The sequence below is a fragment of the Micropterus salmoides genome, unplaced genomic scaffold, assembly GCF_014851395.1.
Source record: "Micropterus salmoides isolate LMB-PRFRI ecotype aquatic unplaced genomic scaffold, ASM1485139v1 Ms_hic_scaffold_12, whole genome shotgun sequence".
NCBI lineage: Eukaryota > Metazoa > Chordata > Actinopteri > Centrarchiformes > Centrarchidae > Micropterus > Micropterus salmoides.
In genome coordinates, this window is record NW_024040263.1 from 11,013,413 (window position 1) to 11,027,340 (window position 13,928).

Consider the following 13,928-nt stretch of genomic DNA (forward strand, 5'->3'; position numbering starts at 1 on the left):
CACTCACATGAGTATACACCACAAAATGCAAGTAAAATTAAAATGTCATTGATGAAGATACAGTATATAACATCCGGAATATCAAGATGTGTTTTATTGATTACTTTGTATGTTAAATTATTTATCCTTTATTTTACTCTCTGCAGCAATTGTTTCTTATCATCAAGGTTCATGCTTTAACTGAAATGTAATTTTCTAAATTTATGCTGTAACTGCTCTACAATTTATATGACTATTATTGTAAAATCCACACAGAATCAATATTAAATCCAAATCGTTATTTGTAATTTATGTAATAATAATTTAATACATGACATGTCTGTCATGTTTGAGTCACGCATCAGGCCACTTGTGGGTTTGGAAGCTTTAGTAATATTTATTTCTACTTTTCTAACTAAACATTCGGTAGACAGGTGCATTGGAAAGGGAAATAATGCTAAAGTACATTTTTAATTCTTGCACTGTCAGCCCTCAGTGGACCTTTGTCAGGCATGAAATTCACAATATGAAACAATATCTTTACACTAGAGCCACACTGCAGACTGCATTCCTATCCCCTTTTGATTGATTGTTTCAAATAGTATAAAGGTGATGTTTCATATTGTGAATGCCATGCCTGATGAAGGTCTGTGACTGAAACACCCACTTTTCTGCCATTTCCTTGTGTTTATGTTTATGGGGTTTTTTTCTGTTTCGTTGCACATAGTTAGTTTGACCATAATTACGGCAGGGAGACACTGACACATCAGTCGCACCTACAGGTGCTCTGACTAACAGGAAAAGTCCTGGGTTCTTATGTGCTTATTCATTTCTGTAGACATTACAGCATTATAATTGTAGGAAAACAGGCAGGTCAGGGAATTCAGTGGATTTTCTTTAGTTTACATCTCATTGTTTCATTCACACCTGAAGATTAAGTCGAGTTTGTCTGTTTATTTTCTGTTTTTTTCTGTCGTGTCTGTTCTGCCATTGGTTGTTTCGCTCTGTGAGCAGTGCATAAGTCAATGCCCCCTCTCACAGAGATTCATTGAATTTACTCTAAGTGGTCTAAGTGTACACTCCTTTCAGCTTTCATTGATCTTGTGGGAATCAATTCAAAACCATATTCATTTTTGTCTTCGTTTTTGGAAATGATTATTCTAATTTTTCTGTCATGTACCATAATGGTAGCTGCAGTTCCGGTAAGTAGGCTCACTTATTGACTGTATTTTAAAAACAATGTTTGAAATACTATTTTCTGTGTTGAAAATAGTGCTATTAGCTTAACATGTATTTAGTTACATTAATTTAACATCTGACATCAACTTGCTGCTTTGACAATGATCATTTTTCAGATTAAATTTTTCTTTTATATTTTCAGGTCCATCCTAATGTCCTTCCTCCCCTCCTTTCACAAGGAGGAGCCACTCAAGGTCAAACAGTTCAATCTGTTGAAGCCACAAACCAGAAGACTCCGGCCCCGCTTTCCCCTATTGTGGAGCAACCACAGCCTGGGGTCTTCCAGCAACCAGGTTCCCAGGGTGGCACCCAGTTCTTGCCTGCCATACAACACTACACCTGGTCTCCACTAGGGGGCAGTCCAATGATCATCCCTTTGCAGCCGAGTGTCCAAGGATCTCAGCCAGCTAACCAGCCGACACTCCCACAGCAGCCTCTGGTGGGACATAAAGAGAAAAAAGCATCAAGAGAAGAATTTGCAACAAAATATATTTAACTCTATTTTAAAGCTTTTTTTTATTGTCTGTGATTTTAATAACACCAGTGACATAAATCCCAGATGTTCTGTTCAGTGAATTAGAATGCAACAAATTTTAAGTTTGTTTTATTGCTGTATTTTTCAGATGTTCCCTCCTTATAGATACTTTCCTCTTTTCTCCTCACCCAATAGGAATCAGCTGGTAAGATATTGTTAAGAAATACACAAAGACAGATCTTTCCATGCACTACAAATGGTACTGCATGTACTGCTCTGTGCTGTACTAGAGACTGTAGATGCACAAAATATTTTTCCACCACATCCCAGCTTGAAAGATTTCACCTGGGGGTCTTTAACATACTTCTGTTTTTTTCCCTGACATGTGCTGTCAACATTTACGCTATACAATCACTGAAACTTCCATAACTGACGGTGTTGTGGAAATAAAGACATCTGTACTTTGCTGCAATCTGTCACTTGATTTATGTATCTGAGATAGAAGCTTAGGTACTGTCTTGCCTTGAACTATTTTAATACTTTTCAATACTTCTTATTGTCTAGGTAGGAGGGTGTTAGAAATGCTATTTTGCCTTGTCTAAGTGCAGAAATTGTTGACAAATATTTAAAGTAAATTGCAAATTATGTTTTTTTTAATTTCCCTCAGTTTTCAGAATATGGATTCCCAATGATTCTTGAATCACCTCTTCCACAAACTCCAGCAAATCAACCTCAGACCAGTCCAGTGTTACCTGCAGAAACAGCTGCTCCTTCAGGAAATGCATTTCAGTCAATGCAGCAACAGGTGTCTACATTTATAATCTTGAATCGGATATAAGTGCTCAAATAGTAAAAAACATAGCATATTCTAAATTGCATTAGACTCAGACTCGCTCATTTTCATTTACAGAATCCCCAAATCCTATACATCCTCCAGCAACCCATGGTAAATGCAACATACACTCTGTAAACTTGCATATAATCATGATTAATGCTCTGTCTGGTTTCATAATTTTATTTCTGTTTTGTTTTATTGGACATTTGCTGTCATTCTTTACTAGAACTCTCCACTTGGCAGTGTTAGCTCAGAGGAACTCGAGGTAACACAGCCAAGATTTTTATCTGTCTCTCAGCTTGTTCAAACAATCTGCTCAGTGAACTCAGTGATCCTACTGATGATCCAATAGTTACCCCTCCCTCGCCTCTCACAGTATCTTTCCTCTCTTCTCTGCTTCAGATGGCAGCTAAAATGGGCCAGCTGGGTGTGTACATGCCCCCTGTGCTCACAAACCTGCCTGCAGGAGCCGTTCAGCCTGTGAACCAGGCCGTGGGACTCACAAACCCAGAACAGCAAGGCATCGTGCCAACAGAGGCGACCTCGTCAGCTACTGTCCCACAGACGCAGGGGCTGGCCAGCTCTGGACCGCAGCCGAACACTAATGGTGTCCCTGTGGGTTTGGAGAGACCAGCGAAAGAGGCAGCCACTATCCAAACACCTGCTCAACCCAAACACCAGCCCACACAGGGAAACTGTGTCTGAGACTGCAGCCTCCAGCCGAGAAAACTCATAACATACTGAGAAACAACTTACCACATAATTCAAAAACTCAGTGGACTATATGTATCATTAGGTTTCTCGTGCATTTTCCTTTATTTGTTACCATTATTGTTTTTCCTTTAAATAAATTAAATCCAATAAAAATAACTTAGATTAAACCTATTTTTTGTTTCCCTTCTTTAAAATAATGTTTATCCATTGCATGTTTTCATGATTTTAGTTAAAATGTATTTCTTTCTTTAACCTGCCATGACTGACTTTTTTTGGCCAATTGGGTGCACTGAAAACAAGATCTGAAAACAAAACTGACATATTATCACCTTTTAAGTTGATATGATGAACATGTTACACATCCATCACACACAGAGTAACAATAGCATTAATTTCGAGTCAGGTCTGTGTCCATCCAGTCAATATAATTCCATTATTCACTCTCCTTTTAGCTCTGTTTTTGGACTCGTCCACCTCCTAGGGGAAATATCTGGCACTTTAGCTTCAAAATACTCCACCATGTTCACCAGCTAGTTGCTAACTCTGTCTGTGTGTAGTTTAGTGCCGAGCAGGTAGTGCACAGTGGGGTAATACAGATTTTAAGTTGAAAACAGCTGCCTGCTGTGGCCCCAAAAAGAGGTTAATGACAGCGGTGAAACTGAACCAAAACAGTGAGCTTAAAGATGCCCAAATTTTCCATAGAGGAACTGCTTAGTTAAGTGATAATTCTCTGTGGGTTCGTCACTACAAGCAAAACCATCATTGGTAATGAAAGAATATTAATTATAGCAGCTTCAATATATTAAATTTCATGTACATGTACTTAAATTGTCACTGTGACTTTATTTGTTGCATACAGCAACATCCTTTGGTCTTTAAATTCTACCTGGGTTTCATTAAGTTTGAGTAGTTCTCACAAATACTATATGTATATGAATTTATTAACTAAATTAAATTAAAGTGTTTTTCTGACCAGCACCTTAATGTAAGTCAAATCACCATGGTCCTTTTCTTCACAATGAAATTTGCAGCACTTCCCACAGGCTCTCATACAAGTGACTGTTTGACTACTGTGTTTTCTTTATTAAATTAGGTCTTAACAGGCCTCAAACTGGAAGAAATGGTAAAACTGTATATTTACTGTAACTGAATAATTATAAAATTCATCATCCAGACATCATTAGCTATAAGGTACATGGGACGTCTGTGATAAGATGTGATATTTTAGAATGACCACCTAAATTTAAAAAAAAAATCTTTTAATAGCTTCACTTATGAAATCTGACTCCTATCCATGTGCAACCCTGGTGCCCTTTTTGGGTGTAAAGTGTGAGATGTTGCAAGCAGGCACCTGGTAAAACACATCGGTGAGGGATCAAATGTGATTAATGTGCATTTCAAGCCAAAAATGAAATGCACCGATATAGCTGCCAATTTAGTAATCATAAAAATGAAAATCCTTGGCTGATTGCCAAAACCTGTCATAGGTTTGCTCGTCCTTTTTTTTCCTGACAGCAAATAAATAGGAGTAAATTGCTCTCCACTACTCACACCCCTCCTCAACAATCCTTCAGTGATCGTGTGCTGCCAGAAAGGAAAGGTAATGTAGATATCTAATATCATATGACATTCATTCAAACAGAATTAAAATAATTGAATCTATTTAAATGCTGTTTCAAGTGATGCAGTGAATATTGTCATGTCTAATAACTAAAAATCTCTTTCACAGCTTCATTCAAAATGAAATTCATCCTGCTTGCTGCCTGCATCCTTGGGATGGCTCTCTGTGCCCCTGTAAGGAAAACACCCTCTATTTTAAAAATATATCTCCTTCTTATCTCTCTCTTGAATTATAGCCCTGTAAATATTTGACAAACTAAATCTTACCTTAAGATCCATGTAGCTGTTTTGGAGCTTTTAATCATATCACATAATTTTTATCAGCAGATGGAGTTGTAGATGGTCCAGTTTTTCGAAACACTTTAATTAAGGAACTCCCTGTGCATGTTGGTTGTGTAATGGAGGTTGTCAGTGAATAATATTTACCAACAAAAGTTTGTCTGAATTATTGATTTTATGCTCACCTGCATTGCATTGATTCTACAGTATTTTCTCTTCTTTACAGCACGAGATGTTCATGGAGTTTGACATCCATTATGCTCCGCCTCAGGTACAGTAAGACGCAGCTTAGATCAACTGGTTTGTATCATGACATACACACAAAAACCACAGTAAAAGACACATTTTCAAACATTACTGAATATGCTCTGCACACAGGTCTGCTATTATGTGTTCACCACTGATGCAATGACTCTATAGCTGAGCCTGGTATTGGCTGTTTTACTTGTAGTTTGCTGCTACCCTCATCTAAAGGTTAAAATGAATAATGTGATCTTCCCAGGCGGCCCAAGCTATTCCTGCTGGAGCCCCAGTTGGAACCCTGGAAGTTGTAAGAGCTCATTTAAATTTATTTTACACATTTTCTATGAATTTAATCTAATAATCACTCTTTCGTGTAATAATCTTGACTTTTTCATTTCTAGCTCCTCCCAGTTGATGCCCAGAGACAGCCTGTTGGAGGACCTGTGAGTGACACAGTATAGCTTGATTTCTGTGTGCATATAGTACTATGCTGACCCTTAATCCACATATTTTAAGATGCAATGAAAGCCAACAGTACCATCTGAACGAAAGGCAATTCATAGGATGTTCAGTCCAACAAAAGGCAGTTTCAGAGCCCACATGTATATCACAGAGTGGAGGTAGATTACGGCTGAGGTACTGTAGATTTAAGTGCATGGGTGTGCTTGCATGTGTTTTCAATGGAAGGTCCGTGGCTTCATCAAGCAGGAGATCCCTCAGCCGAACGGTAAAAGCAAGGAAGTGGTAAGTGCCTGCAGATTATTCATTAGTCTGACAAACGTTAGATGAGATGTTATTGAACTTAAGACCTCATCTCTTTCTCATCTGTTTCAGTTCATCCCCTTCGGCTTTGAGCCGGCAGATCCTGCTGCTGCTGCCCCTGTTGCTCCTGTCGATCCCGTTGCTCCAGCAGCTCCAGCTGCTCCTGCTGCTCCTGCTGCTCCTGCTGCTCCTGCTGCTCCTGCTGCCCCTGTTGTACCTATCATTGCTGCTGGTGCCCCTGTAAGAATGACTGTGGATTTGCATTTTAAGCCATTTAGGTTTATTGAAGAATCAGTAAGACTCACTGTCAACTGTCAACCATATCAATGGTTTAATTGATTTTTATGTACAGTAATAGCTTCAAATGACCGCAACAGGAATGAAACTGAATTGAATTGATGTGATTATGAGGACAACAGGTCCATTCTAATAAATGAGTATTACGTAAGATAAACAGTCTTCCAACTATTTTTGCTGAGGTGTTGAGAAACACCGACTTGTCAGCAGAGATGTGACAGATCCTCACTCCTGATTGGCTCATCAGAAGTCTCTGTCATTTCAGGTTGACGGACCCGGGGGAGATGATGATGATGATGACGATGACTAAAAAATTCGAGTCAGCAGGACGTGCACACTTTTGTGCCCAGTCAGGTACACATGCACGCAGAATACACATTCACATATTTACAAGGCACAGAGTACTGTACTGTACAATTCAGACAAAATAATTTATGAAATCTGAGGATCTTGTGTTCTCTCTCTGGTTGACTGTTTTTGAATATGTGAACACTTCATCATGAAAAGAACAGAGAAGATGTATTTGCTTCCCTTCACACTAGGTGACCAATGCATTAAGACCAGCAGCCCACCCCGGTGAAAGATGGCCAGCCAACAAAGCTGTTTGAAAAACATGGTGCTGTGTTTTTAAAAAGAAAGTTTTTAGGGAGAAAATGATTCTGTCTTTTGATTCAATGCATGTTGGTGTTTCCTCAATCAAATTTGCTATAACTGTGCTTCATAATAAATAAAATAAAAACTGGTCCATTCTCTTCTGGTTCTTTGTTTCAAGCAACTATGCATATCATTCATATTGTGCTGAGACAAACACACCTAAGTGCTCAATTGCTTTAGTAAGATTCTGTAAAATGTTTTTGATTAATCCTCTACAAGTTGAATTTTTACATCTTAAAATGCATGCAGACTATAAGATTTCAAGATGATTCAAGCTAATATATGAAGGACTCTATTTTCCAATAGTTTAAATGTGCATTTCACTTGAGCAAAAGACATGGGAGTTTCTAAATGTATCACATTCAGTACTTTTATCCTCAGTTGTCTGGATAGACGTGTCTCTGTGAAGTTGTTCTGCTCTGCTGTTGTCATTATTGGAAATAAACTTGCGAGCAACTGGAAAACAAACAATATTACATACTTACATACTAAGTAATAGACATAATATTACTGTTTCAGATATTTATGCCACAAAGTTGCAGTTGCACAGAACCAATGAAACTGTCATGATGGCAGAATGAGGAGCAAGCAGAGTGAAGGTGTCCACTGCTCTAGACAGTGTAATCAAATAGTCTACTATTACACAGAAAGTGGATTTGACCACTGATCATTTAGTAAAGCTGAAGACTAGACACCTGTAGTGTAACTGCTCATTGGGAAAAATCACTCCCATCCGCTGTGATTGGCTGTCAGGTGCCCTGGCACCCTATAAAAGAGAAAGTAATTCTGTGGAAGATACGATCTACTGGCATCATCTCCAGCATCAACATTCCTCATCCTCTGGTGTTTTATCGCAGAAGGTGAGTTATGAAGAACTTCAACATAAGCGCATGCAGGCTTTTTTAAAGGATGGCAACCATCCTGTATGACTTTGACTGGAAGTTCTAATGCATTGTGTTGGTAGGACTTGGATAATCTGCAAAAATGAAACTGGCCATCCTGTGCTTCTGTCTGGCTAGCACAGTCTCAGCTGCACCAGTAAGTGTGCTCTCATGACTTATAATATATTCTCAGTTCAGGCAGTGTTCAGATTTTTCTCTGATCTTTCTCCTTCTATTTCTTTCTGTCTTTGTCTTTGTTTTCAGTCCTTCTTTCATTACCTGCCTCATTACGCAGGTTCCCGGCAACAGGCACCACCCTCACAGGTAACCACGCATATTGTGTGCCATTTAAGTTTAGTGTTAAAGGTTATTGTTTTTAATATGCAAAAAAATAATAATATATAGCACACTAGAGAGAAAATGCTCCTTGTGATACAGAAATGAGGAAAAATATACAGAAATATAGCTATGTAAAGATCAGTGTCTATTGACAATTCTGACGATGTTACATCCATTTAGGTGAAAAATCCCTTCCCAGCTGGCCTTGGAATGCCTGGCGCTTACAGTGTGGAACTAGTATGTCAGACTCTCTCTTTTCTTATATGCAGACATTTCACTGAAATTTGCTTTTTTTAATGAAATGTTGCTCTTGCTGTGTACGTATGTTTATTTGTGTTTTGTTTTTTCTTAGATTTATCCCCACAGATTTGTTGGGGGTGCCGGTGGATCAAACCCTGCACAGGTGCACATGCACATTTGACAGGAGCATCTTCTCTTTTAAGAAATGGGGTAAAAACATCAACTAACTGCCTTTAGCATTTCTTTCTCTCTCTCTCTCTCTCTCTACAGCCCTTTTCTACCCATGGCTTCATCAAATACTCCATTCCTCAGCCACCAGGCAGACAGAGTGTAGAAGTTGTGAGTGCTTGTTTTTCCCCCTAGATTACACACACTGACCAAAAACACTTTGATTATTGCTTGTAGAAGTACAATAAACAACTTGTTGATCAAGATTTATTAATATTTCTGTGCTCTTGTTTTTTTTATTTATTTTTTTTACATTTGCAGTACTACCCCTATGACTTCTCCCAGCAAAGGGTAAACATTTTAAAACTGAGATATTATATAATGCATAATGTAAATATGAAATGACTTCTACATTTTACAGGGTAGAGTACTAAATTGGTGTATTTGCTTTTGTTCCAGATATTGACAAACATGCCTCCTATGGCAAACGTCCCTCACTTTCCAAATGTAAGACATTACTTACTCTAATGATGACTTGTGCTGTTTGTTTTCATATTTTTCATATGTCATAACATACTCACCACTTTTATTTGTTTTTTCACAGGCACTCCCATTTGATTACCCACCTCAAAATATTCCCCAGCAAATCCCAAATGTAAGAAAAATAAATAATATATGTATTTCAGTTTGAGGATGTTTATTTGATTGACTGTTTCTTTTGTCTCATGGTTCTCTTTTTCTTTTTTCCAGATTCCCTCATTTGATGCCAATCTTCTTCCATCCGAAGATCCCCTGCAACCTCTCCAGCAGGACCAGCCCACACAGACAAGCCAGGTAGTTATCAATCTACATATTACAGTAAATATATTAACATTTATTAAGAGTTGTACTGCAAATGAATATGCATATTGAAAATTACTGGTGATATGAATAAAAATCTAATGTCATCTGTGTGGAGAGCATGGAAAACAATATTTAACAATATTTGTTTTAAATTGCTGACTTGTCTTTACAGATGCCGGCGAAGGTGTGAAGTGTGAAGAGACATAAAAAGAGGCAAAACAGTTCCTTCCTCCTTTATATTCAGACATCTGCAGTGGAACAAACAACATTTAATGATTCAGACTAAATCTGTTGTTTCACATGTGCCTTTACTAAAGAATAAAATGCTAAGATGATTATAAAATAACCAATTTAGAATACTATTGCAATAGTAAACTAAATTGTGACACGGTTATGTGCATAGCATGAAATATAATTCTGCTTTACTTTAGATTCACAATAGAATTTAAATATAATTGTGTTAATGAAGCACTTCGTAATGCTGCATTTCCACACTACATAACAAATGTGCTGCATATGTTCCTTAACTAATTCCACTTCTTCTTAAATGTCATTTTCCTTAAGGAATAAAGTCTAAGTTTTCAAGCAACTTCTGCTTTTGCTGTGTTTAATCAAAGAGTTTTTATGTTGTTGTTGTTGTTGTGGTGAACACACAACTGTAGGGCTGCAAGTTATTTTTCATTACCCTGTTGGTTATCGTATGTAGGAAAAACACTACTTTAATAACGCTCATTATGGGGCATTGCCCTAGAAACAAGGAAAACAAATAAACTAAATAAATAAATGAATAACTTGATTATTTAACCAATCAGTCTCTTAAGTAGGAATTGAATTCCAGTTAAAGAAAACACACCAACAACTTCTCACAGATGAAATAACATTTATTTATAGTTAAATCCCTAAAAGCCTAACTGAACAAATGAAGGAAGAAAATAAACCTCATCTTACTGGCAACAGTGAAGTATGTGATCTGATGATTAAAACAAAAGCAGTGAGATTTAGGGCAGTTATGGGAATTAACATATTTTATTTAGTCAACTTTTTATCAGAGCAAAACACACGGTTAAGGCTACTGATTTGAAGCACTGGCAGAAGCAAGATGTTCCCATTGGCTTTCCGGCATTGTGTGCAGGGTTGAGGTCACCTTGTAGTGGGAGGCCTATCTGTACTCACTTAGGAGCCCAGGCCATGCTCCAAGTTGAGAGATGTCATTCCCCGAGCAGATGAGGGCTCCCAGCCGTCCTGACAATCTTGTTTCAGGGCAGATGGCAAAGGTCTGGGCCAAGGCCGTGCTGTTAAAGTTCTCAGTAAGATGCAGGATTCAAAGTTTCTTCAGTTCTAACCTTTGCGTGTTAGAACACAGCATCTGCTGCATCTGTGATCTTCTGGCTTTTCAAATAAAATATAAGTATCTGGCTACACTAAATTCTTCAGTTAGGCTTGAATTATTCTCTTGGCCAGAGAAGAACTGGAAATAGTGTGCTATAAAAATCGCTATTATTTTTTTTTTAATTGAAAAGGGCCCCCGCCCTCCAAAGAGCCCCAGCTGACACGCAAGAATTGAATAATTCACCCATTTTTGAAATAGGCGGGCCTACTTATTTCACTCAGCGTGAAGAGACATTGACATGGGAATAAGGGGTGATCATATCTCAACTGCGTGTATGTGTGTAGTGGCAGAAGAGGAACACTTGCTGAAGTTATGCCAGTTGTCCGCACCTCGCGGGACTTTCGGATAAATTATCCACACAAAGAATTTTTTATCGTTTTTAAACAGCTGGCTACTTGAAATAGACCCGCGGGGGAACCACGACGTGCATGCAGTTGTTGGCAGCAGTAATGCACGGAAAAAACTCTGCACAAGGCCGGTGAATGACAGGCAAGAAAGAGAGAGAGAGAAAAGGGTCAAAGAGCAAAAACAAAAAGTGTCAGTTTAGCCCCCCCCCCCCCACACACACACACACACACACACACACACACACACACACACACACACATTAAAAACTAGATACTATAGTAATACTATGGTTCATTTTCACAAGGGTGGGGTTGGTCTGCCGTTTTTACATTAGAATACTCTAATATACAGCAAGTAAAGGGTAATGGTCTCAACTATAAATAAATATGACAATGTCCCACATTAGCTCTTAAAAAGGCCCCCTGGATGCTAAAGGCCACCCATGGCACTGAACACTCATTTGTATACAGAGTAAAGTGCTAATAGTATTTAGCTAAGACAGACTATTTTTGACCTTAATAGACTGAGAGGGCAAGGGAAGAAAGTTCCCCTTCGAGGGAACTCGAACTGCGTCGGTGACGACACTATGGGAACGCCTCTGGGCGTGGCAGGGCTGAACTATGAATGAAACTACCTCAATCCTATTGGTGTTACTAGAACAGTAGTGTGTGACAGTGTAACCGGAGGGGTATATAAGCAAGCCGGCACACAGGACACATTAGCTTCTTTCTATTCAGCAGGCACTCTGGCTATGTTTGGAAGCTCCATCATCTTACCTAAAGACGAGACGAAGCAGCAGATCATGTCGAAGCGATTCCGACAGTGGGTCTTTCCCTGTCAGCGCTTCATCATGGAAGGTGATAACCATGGAATGTGAACCATGGTGTCTCATGCCTGGGGATGTCGCACGCCCAGGCAGCTCTCGAGGGTGCTGCCTGCGACCATTGCGAGGCCCTGCCCCTGAGGGTGGTGAGGTCTCGAGCAGCTCTCTTTCTAGAGGATCGCTGAGGCATCGCGGCGGCTCCGATCCTGGGGATCACAACGCGAGATCGCTGAGGGTGCTGGGACGGCTGAGGCCTTTTTCCGGTCCTTGTCCGCGGAATCCTCCTCCCCTCGTCCCCGATCGGGAGCCCATTTCTCGGCTTCTCCCACTCGAGGTATGAGTCCAGAGAGGCTTGCACGATCTGTCTCTGAGGAGCTAGATGTGCTTAGCATGGAGAATGACTTCGGGGAAACAGAACGTCATCCCTCGCCAGGATACAAGGAGTTGTTGGAAGTGGTGACGCGGGCTGTGGCCAAACTGCACATTGATTGGCCACAGGCGGTGCAGCAGCCTTCGGTGGGCAGCAAACTAGACAAGCAGTTTCTGCAACACCGAGCGCCACCCCTGCGTCGGCCCTTACCATTTTTTCCGAATTTACACAACGAGTTGTGTAGATAGTGGAATAAACCCTTCTCTGCACGGCTGTCTACGTCCCCTGGCTGGACTACGGCAACGTGACGGAGATCAGACAGCACGACTACGGAGCGATGCCACGGGTGGAGGAGGCACTGGCTAGCTACCTCTCTCCCAACCTCGCCTCATCCCTCCGGACGCCGGCGCTCCCCACCAAGCCGTGTTGAATGACGTCCGATTTGGTGGGCAAGGCCTACATGGCAGCGGGTCGAGCTGGTGCTAGCCTGCACACAATGGCTGTCTTGCAGGCATACCAGGCCGATCTCCTTCGGGACTGTGACTTAGGGGGAGGTCCCTCTGAGGAGGACCTGACTGAGCTCCGTAGAGCAACGTATTTAGCTCTCCGTGTGACCAAGGAAACGGCCCGATCCATGGCGGCTTTGGTGGCTACAGAGCGCCATCTGTGGCTCAACCTCTCGGGAATCCAGAAGAAGGAGAAGGCTTTTCTCCTGGATGCGCCCCTCTCGCCTACTGGCCTGTTTGGCGAAGCAGTGGATGCTGTCGTCAACAGATTCCAGCACGCCAAAATTCAGGGAGAGGCATTTGAGCGATATCTCTCCTGCCAGTCAGGCTCCAGGACCGCGACAGCTCAGGAAAGGCGGACGCAGCCTTCGTCCAGCACCTACCACCGCAGCCAGAAGCAGAGCGTCGCTTCACGGGATCCCCCTCAACCAACCTGGGACGCAAGACGGCGCTCTCGCCCACAGCCCCCCGAGAAGACGGATCTGAGGACTGTCATTCAGTCTCGGTGGGCCCGGGGGAAGAGGTCCTGAGACTTTGAGTAGGGGGGCCAGGTGTTGGGACAGGAAGTCCGCTCTCTGCTAGGGAAAGGGGCCATAGAACTCATTTCCCTGCCAGTCAGAGAAGCCGGCTCCTAAAGCCGATACTTCCTGGTTCCCAAGAAGGACGGAGGATTGCGTCCGATTTTGGATCTGCGGTCCCTGAACCAATTTCTGAGGAGATTCAGGTTCAGGATGCTCACCATCCCCGCCATCATCAGTCACATCCAATCCGAGAATTGGTTTGTCACAATAGATCTGCAAGACGCTTATTTCCACATCTCCATCTGTCCCTCTCACAGGAAGTTCCTGAGCTTCGCCTTCGGGGGCACGAATTACCAGTATCAGGTTCTTCCATTCACCAAATGCATGGATGCAGCTCTGGCC

General features: G+C 41.0%; 3 protein-coding genes across 3 annotated transcripts; all 3 read left to right on the plus strand.

Annotated features, from left to right (window-relative positions):
- The first annotated feature begins 1,027 nt into the window (after positions 1–1,027).
- Positions 1,028–3,409, plus strand: LOC119900010 (DNA translocase FtsK-like). Its single transcript, XM_038714826.1, has 7 exons — positions 1,028–1,181; positions 1,361–1,657; positions 1,842–1,898; positions 2,361–2,498; positions 2,604–2,639; positions 2,755–2,793; positions 2,931–3,409. Exons 1-7 carry the CDS (start codon positions 1,131–1,133, stop codon positions 3,231–3,233), a joined length of 921 nt encoding a protein of 306 aa, XP_038570754.1. The 5' UTR covers positions 1,028–1,130; the 3' UTR covers positions 3,234–3,409.
- Positions 3,410–4,796: 1,387 nt separating this feature from the next.
- Positions 4,797–7,190, plus strand: scpp7 (secretory calcium-binding phosphoprotein 7). Its single transcript, XM_038714827.1, has 9 exons — positions 4,797–4,842; positions 4,972–5,036; positions 5,368–5,412; positions 5,644–5,691; positions 5,786–5,827; positions 6,072–6,128; positions 6,219–6,386; positions 6,709–6,797; positions 6,986–7,190. The coding sequence occupies exons 2-8, from the start codon at positions 4,983–4,985 to the stop codon at positions 6,751–6,753; spliced, it is 459 nt and encodes a 152-aa protein (XP_038570755.1). The 5' UTR covers positions 4,797–4,842; positions 4,972–4,982; the 3' UTR covers positions 6,754–6,797; positions 6,986–7,190.
- A 693-nt stretch (positions 7,191–7,883) lies between these two features.
- On the plus strand, positions 7,884–10,157 carry scpp5 (secretory calcium-binding phosphoprotein 5). The gene is made up of 11 exons (XM_038713360.1): positions 7,884–7,957; positions 8,062–8,135; positions 8,243–8,302; positions 8,498–8,554; positions 8,670–8,720; positions 8,828–8,896; positions 9,047–9,076; positions 9,185–9,232; positions 9,330–9,380; positions 9,476–9,559; positions 9,741–10,157. Exons 2-11 carry the CDS (start codon positions 8,082–8,084, stop codon positions 9,756–9,758), a joined length of 522 nt encoding a protein of 173 aa, XP_038569288.1. The 5' UTR covers positions 7,884–7,957; positions 8,062–8,081; the 3' UTR covers positions 9,759–10,157.
- The last annotated feature ends 3,771 nt before the right edge of the window (positions 10,158–13,928 follow it).